The 7800-nt window shown below is 43.2% G+C and overlaps 1 protein-coding gene across 1 annotated transcript in view; it reads left to right on the forward strand.

The window, feature by feature from the left end:
- narf (nuclear prelamin A recognition factor) overlaps positions 1-7497 on the forward strand; it is a 13877-nt gene extending 6380 nt beyond the window's left edge. The window contains exons 7-12 of the mRNA XM_039788386.1: positions 364-482; positions 2272-2401; positions 4952-5024; positions 5698-5835; positions 5973-6130; positions 6600-7497. Coding sequence (XP_039644320.1) covers positions 364-482; positions 2272-2401; positions 4952-5024; positions 5698-5835; positions 5973-6130; positions 6600-6841 — 860 coding nt within the window. The 3' untranslated portion in view covers positions 6842-7497. The remainder of the gene's footprint in view (positions 1-363; positions 483-2271; positions 2402-4951; positions 5025-5697; positions 5836-5972; positions 6131-6599) is intronic.
- Positions 7498-7800: the final 303 nt, after the last annotated feature.

Below are 7800 nucleotides of genomic sequence, written 5' to 3' on the forward strand. Positions count from 1 at the left end.
AAGCCGAGTATATATTACATTTATGATATAAAGCAGAGAAAGGCAGTACATCCTCATAATTGAGAAGCTGAAGGCTGAGAAGTCTTGGCATTTTTGATTGGTTTTGCTCATAAATGACTTGATGATTACTTCACTAAAAAAATTGTTGACTATTAATTTTCTGTAGATTAATTGATCAGTTAATTGACCAATGGTTTCAGCTCAATTATAGTTTGTCGATGGTGATTTTCATCCCATCTGTAGTGGAAACAAGCCGGTTCATCCAGTAATAATATTAGCAAATGAGGAACATTTGATTCCAAAGTGCAGACGGCCAAGGGTTATTTTAACAACGCTTGTGTGTGTGTTTGTGTGTGTTTATAGGGTGGATCCGCTATTCCGAGCGTGTCCTGGGCAGTTTGGTCACCCCTCATATCTGCACAGCCAGGTCTCCTCAGCAGATCATGGGCTGTCTGGTCAAAGACTACTTCTCTAAACAGCAGGTGAGCATTTAGTTTGTCGATGGTACTGTTACACATTGTTGGCACCACTTTTTTTCAACCTGGACCCTAGTTTCCTTTTGTTTTTGTGTCTACGTGACTGATGATCAGACAGTCTTTGAACTTGGTCTAGTATCAAGCAAGTGAAACAATCTACAATGATTACAACAACATTATGGAAAGGATCCCAACAGAGATGGACATTTTTAGTGAAATTGCTATTGCCAAACCCACCCGACTCCATTTAAAGGTCCAGTGTGTAACGTTTTTAGTTGTTCATTATCAGAATCTATGTTGCCCGTTCACAAACTTGTCCTTTTTATGAATATTTACCACCTCCATCAATTCCAAGTATTCCTATTTGCTTGAAATTTTACATTTGCATTCGCATAAACTGGGGTAGTTGCTCCATATTCATGCGCCCTCTTGAAATACGTTAACCGGTAAGGGACCTAAAGGATATAGTGCTCCGCTTTTTGCGTTTTCGCTGTCACATGATGAACTCACAGCTGCTGCTAATGGGTCACACGTATTCAAATTTCAGGAACAGGAGTCTTCTTCTTCGCCCCAGAAAAAGAAAAAGGATATTGAAAAGAGCAAGAGACCGGCTTTTTGAAGCGTGAAGGCTACTGTAGCTGTAATACGTACTTTGAACTGTGTGGCGTGAGAGAGTTGATTGCGACATATGATCTCAACGCTAGATGGGAGAAATAAACACTAATTTTATCATCGTAAACACACTTCATTCAAAGTCGACAGAACTAAATAAAACTATAAAACTATAAAACTAAGTCTTCTTGGTTTGTCTATCCACTGTTCCAACTCTGGTTTGGTTGAAATAAACCCTTAATTTACCCATTTACATGTGGAAACATGCTGGCTGGACTTTGGTGCATTTGGCGATGCTGATTTTGGAGCTGTTTAACAAAAAGGTCCATCTCTGAAGGGATCCTTTCCATAATGTTGTCAGACACTTAGAATAACAATGTGAGCCTGTCAGTGGCAAAAACAGCACTTTTAGCGGAGGGAAATTGACGGTGCGTATGTGCCCTATAGAATTACATTGTAGCCCGATTCACGGCTGCTGGTTACAATGTTCTCGCTCAATACTGGACCAATTTCAAAGATTTTTGTTCATGTTAGTCACTTAAACACCAATGCATGGGAAAATAGGGTCCAGGTTGGAAAAAAAATCAAAATGAACCTTTTACGGTTGTTGTTGTTAGTGCGTTAAGTGTCAGTATCGGTAAAAGCTGGAGGTTACAAATTAAAACAGGTGGGGCAAATTAAAAAATAGTGAGCTGTACCAATACATTTATGAACCTTCACCTGAAAGAAATGTTATTTCAGATCTGTAAAGTTTCAGTTTATTACTGAGCCCCAGCAGCCCCACATCTACTGAATGCAGAACAGAAATCTCAAAGGGAAATACTGAGTCCAATGTCACTTAAAATAAGGATGGAAGTTGTACAGTAGTCTAATTCTGTCCTGTCCAGATGTTAACTAAAGGGGACACGGTTTATTTGCCAATTGGCTGCCACAGGTTTTGATACAATAGATAAAAATTAACACTGTCAGTGGAATATTCGTAACACACCACTCCCAATGCAATGGTATGACTGTATAACAGTAATGGTATAACCTGTTATGTTATTTAGGTCAGTGAAAAGAAAACTAAGGCACTCTGAGCCTATAGAAAATGATGTTGTGTAAAATGCTCCATACACCAGGTTCGGCACAAAAACAGTGATATGTGATATGTTGTTTTTCCTTGTGCCTTGTCTCTGAGCAGAAGCTGAGTCCAGAGAAAGTCTACCACGTGTTTGTGGCTCCCTGCTTTGATAAGAAGCTGGAGGCTGTCAGAGAGGAGTTTTACAACAGCCTGCTGGAGACCAGAGATGTGGATTGTGTCCTCACCTCAGGTTCACTCTATTATGCACACCGCTGGCCGGCGCCAAATCATATTTGCAAATGCTTATGAGGAGATTGTTGAATTTGTCACACAAATTTAAGATTCTGTTAAAAACAATTTTAATTATCTAGAGTTTGATGTTTTTGAAATTGCAGTAGTGTATATAGAGTAGTGAGATACTGATTATATTAAGTCTTATCAACGACAGTGTCCATAAATGTGGCAACTGTCCGTGGTTAGTTCACGTCTGTAACAGCGGCACAGTCGAGTTGGGGGTGTAATGAACAGTGGCAATAATAGTCACTGTAAAGATAATGGATCAGTGACTAGAAATTGTAGTAGTTCATGGCATAGCAGGGCACTGCAGGGTGTCGCAGGATGTAGCAGGGTATAGCAGGGCGTCGCAGGATGTAGCAGAGCACTGCAGGGCGTAGCAGGTGTAACAGGGCATAGCAGGGCGCGCAGCAGGACCACGGCGACAGGCTGCAACCATGATTTAGGGGCCACCCTAATCCAAAGAAACATGCTGGGCGAAAAGAAAATATATGGACTCCGGGGAATAAGCTCCCCAGAGCTAAGTTAGTAACAAGCATCTCTTTGAAGTTTGCTGGATGCGTTTCGTGTGGAGTGAGCATTGCGCTAGATTCCATTTTAAAAAAAAACGGTCTTTTAAATGCTATATTACTTATAAGGAATAAACAGGAGTAACAGGCGAACCAGCTGTAAAAAATGAGGATCCAAGTCATGCCGATGTGAAGAGTGATGGTTTGGATTAGAAACTGAAATAGTTAAATCGAGAACACCCTCGTTGCATGCACCTCGTTTGGTTCCTCACATTGGGTGTGGACATGAAAACCCCATGCAAGTTGTGGGTTTTTAAACTATCTTTTTTTTATTGCATTTTGCATTGTATCGGATAGTTTAAAAGTAGAGATCAACCGTAAACATGCATCATTCTATTTGCATGTTGAAAGTTTTCAACTAAAAATGTGACCGATGACCGGTCTGGCCCTAAAAAGGCCAGACTTAATCCTGACTCCAATTCTATGGTCACCACACCCTGAATAGTGTTTGTTACTGGTAGATCAGAGAAATAAAACTCAAGATTTGTTCAGTTAAAGTTATAGCAAGCTTTAGTGAAGAATGATATTGCAATCTACAAGAGCGTATGAATACGGATCAAAGATGAGTCTATCTCTCCCTGGCCAACCGACAGAGGTTTCCCCAGCATGAGATGCTGCTAAGTAAAAATCCTGTCTTTTTATCCATTTCTGTCCCATCTTCTGTCATCAGTTTGGATACAGTCCAGATCTTCTCGGGTCCAGTCTGCAGATATCACGGTGTGATACAATGTGTGAAGTGCTACCTTGACTCTCTCCCATTCCCAGGTCCAAAGACACAAGCTGTTATTGTTTGGGGTTAGCTAAGTTGCCTTCCGTTTACCAAAAGTATACATTGGCTACGAAATGTTTTACTATGTTCATATTACTGAATGCTTGTGTATTCTCTCAACCCAGGAGCTGTGTGAGAGTCAAGGACACCCCACAACCTGTGCTGCACTTCTCGCGCCTGTGAAACACTTGACCATTGTTCTAAGAGTTTCTTTCATTAGCTCAAATTATCTTTCCAATGTCCTAGTCCTCTTTCAAATTGTATCAGCCAGATGGCTTCTCTCACAAACAGTCAGGAAACTCAGAGAACAATGGCCAGTTATGATTCTAAAATGCCTATAAACTACACTTAAAAATATATAAATCCTACAATGTACACCACACTACATAACACACAAGGGATCACACAAATCCTGCACATTAGGCACTAAGACAATTATTTTATAGTGTGTTCCATCTGTACTCGTCGGAGGTCAAAGTTGGGAACACGCCCCCTGACCTCGGATTTCCGAGCTTGGAACTCTGACAACCACCGAGTACCCCGAGCTAAAAATCCAACATGGCTGCTCTGTGCATCAACAGTTGTGAAAGCTGCATACACGCAGCGCTGTCCATCTTCTATCTGTGGACATGTTGTTACACTGTTGGTACGCACAAAAAACAGCATAAGGCTGTTGTTATAAACTGGCATTGCTAACAATGGCTAACCTGGCTAGAGCTAATAAAAACAACAAAAATCCGACTTGTAAATAGAACGTATTCAACTCGGGTGTGACGTCATTCCCAGCTTCCGCTTCTAACAAAAATAGACACACCATAAACCAAATGAACATTATGTATAAATGACAACACCATAAGCCCATCATACACGTCTACTTTCCCATTTCCTAGTACAGACATCCAACCTGACTAACCATTTATATGACCCCTTTCAAAACGCCGCCACCCTAGCCATCTCACAAGCCCACTCCTGAATTGACGGCACCCCTTCATTCCTCCATCCTCTTAAAAGAAACTCTCTGGCTATCAGTAAAGTAGTTTGGACCCAGCTATTCCACTTAGAATGGATACATCCCCTAGAACAAATAATCTTGGGCAGAATGGAACCTGGCTCCCTGCAATCCGACATAGGTTATCCAAAATTGTAACCGTGATGTTTGATGTTTCAGGGGAGATCTATTACCTGATGGAGCAGAGGAAGGTTTCAGTGGAGGAGCTGGACTCAGTTCCACTGGACCATGTGTGAGTAGTTGGACTAGTTGTCATCCTATCAGTTATCTTTGGTGAGAAAAAAATAATAATAAAAAAACATACTACCAGGATTTTCCAGGATTTTTTCAATCTCAATAATAACTTTGGACATGGTGCTATTGGGCAGGTCAAAAGAGAATGCACTGTGCTATTATCCAAGTAGTGCAGTAAAGCTTAGACTCATGTTCGACTACAAAAAGGTATTATGAACATACCATTGTCATTGCTCCTTTCAAAATTGCTAGAACAGCGGGCTGGGATTGCCTCTACACGGCTCTCACAGACCGTTACCCAATACGTGAAAATACATTTGAGTAAATTTAGGTAAAGTTTCTTTACGGCCAGATCCACGTGTGGCCGGGCCGGCTGTCAAAACAAAGAACAGAGAAGCTCAGATTACAACACGTACACAGGGAGTGTGACTTTCTTCTCTGCTCAGGACGCCATTACTCCACTATATCTTAAAGTAGCAAATCTATGTTTGCTGCTATATTAATGTTCTGAATGTCCAGTCCCTCATCATAATCTTATGTGTTACTGCACATGATGAGGACTTTGTCCATCCACCCTACAATTGTTTAAAATAGCATCCAACTCCCAATTGCATATCTTCGCTGAGTCGTTGTGGAAGCCGTTGACAGCGGAGGCGTTATTGTCACTGCAGGCTGGGAGAGACTGGAGACGCGGCGCTGGTGAGGCACGAGGGCCGAGGTTCTGAAGGCTTCCTGGAACACGTCTTCAAACATGCTGCCAAAGAGCTCTTTGGTCTGGACGTCCATGAGATCACATACAAGACCCTCAGGTGGGAGACACTGTGACTTATTCTGCTGGGATGTACTGTAGCGTTCATGCACGTCCAGAGCAACGTTTGGACGTGGACATCAATTACAATTTCCTTGTCTGAAAACTCTCCTCCTGTTTACCGTGTTGGTTTTGTAGGAACCGGGACTTCCAGGAAGTGACTCTGGAGCGGGACGGGGAAACTCTGCTTCAGTTTGCTGCTGTTTACGGCTTCAGGAACATCCAGACTCTGGTTCACCGAATGAGGAAGGGCCGTGTGCCTTACCAGCTGGTGGAGGTGCTCTCCTGCCCAGGAGGTAACACCACAACTAACTACTTTCTAAATATTTTTGCAATAAGTGGAAGTTGTGGAGCCACTAAGTATTACTAAATTGATATAAAGTTGATATATGTATTATTGAAATGGATATGAAATTGACATATTGCACATGTGCCACGTTGGATCACTGAGAGACACTCCCACGGTTGAGTAATTGTCCCGCACCCGGCTATACAGAAGGGGCGGAGCATTATCTGTTTAAGATCAGTTGAAAAATACTCTTGACGAAGGTCCAGAGAGGCCGAAACCTTACTTTCTTTAATAAATGGTTACGCTGTAGCAAGAACAGAGTGCGGGATTTCTCTTTTTCAAGTCTGTGATATTTTCTAACACGACAACTACCAGCATGATTTAAAAACAAATGTTTTTAAAATTGAATCCTGCCAGTACTACCTTTCACCTGGGACGTGCTGATGTAATCCCTTCTTTGTGTCTCCCCTGTCCAGGGTGCTTGAGCGGCCGCGGTCAGGCAGCCAGTGACGTGGAAGGCCGGCTGGATAAAGCCCTGGTCCAGCAGATGGAGGAGGCCTACAGCAGCCTGCCGGTCCGTCTCCCAGAGGTCAACCCCACCCTGCACACCCTCTATCAGGACTGGCTGCAGGGCCAGGACTCCCCGCAGGCCGGCACACTCCTGCACACCCAGTACAGAAGTCCGATCAACACACAGCCCCCACACATGCAGTGGTGAGGAGAAACGGCCTGTTTTACTTTGAAGACATAATGGGGGGGGGGGTTGTCTCTGGTTGATTCTGATTCTGCTTGGACCATCTCATCATTCATGCTGGCACCACAAAGGACAAGCCAAGGGCCAGGCTGCACTTCGGACGCCCCCCAGTATCAATTGGTGCAATTCCTCTGTTTAGCCACAGGGGGGTGATGTCTGTCTATTTAACATTGGTGGATCTCCTGTGCCAAACCCTGAGGCTGAGGAGCAATGAAGATCCAGATTCCAGAAAAGCACACAGGTCTACATTATATGCGGAGTGAAGCAGTGATGTCACTAAGCTGTGGCTAATAGTTAACAAAAACAGGTACAGGATCAGGTGGGGGCTTGGATCTGCGCTGCTTCAGAGTAGAGTGGAGAAAGTACCGCAATTTTATTATTCAAAACTACTTCACGTCTCACTCACCGGTAAGCAAACACCTAGTCTATATTCACGACGTTCCACTTCCAGGATTGCTCCGGTGCTGCAGGCAATTCCTCCGGATCACGCTCTTTTCGCTCGGATGTCCGTAACCTTCCGCTTTCTTTGTGTTATGTTGTGTGTGGATTTCTGAGGACTATGGTTAACTGCTCCTCAGATCTCTGCAGAGTAAATCTAGACAGCTAGCTAGACTATCTGTCCAATTGGAGTTTACTGTTGCATGACTAAAACTACAGAAATGCCATCAAACCAGAGCAAGTTTTTCTCCCATTCTGGAATGCTGTGTGGACTAGCCAGACCCTCCTTCACAGCGCTGTGGAGGAAGGTCTGGCACAGCAAGACTAGCAAACACCTAATAATATCATACCGGATATTTAAAACAAACATGACTACTGTCAGCAATGCGGTGAACTCAGATGGAACTCATGCTCGGGTAGAGTACGCGCAGTAGGGCAAGGAGGCATTTCATTGGTTCTTTCCAAGCCGAGTGCAAGGCAATGAT

The sequence above is a fragment of the Perca fluviatilis genome, chromosome 21 (genome assembly GCF_010015445.1).
Source record: "Perca fluviatilis chromosome 21, GENO_Pfluv_1.0, whole genome shotgun sequence".
NCBI lineage: Eukaryota > Metazoa > Chordata > Actinopteri > Perciformes > Percidae > Perca > Perca fluviatilis.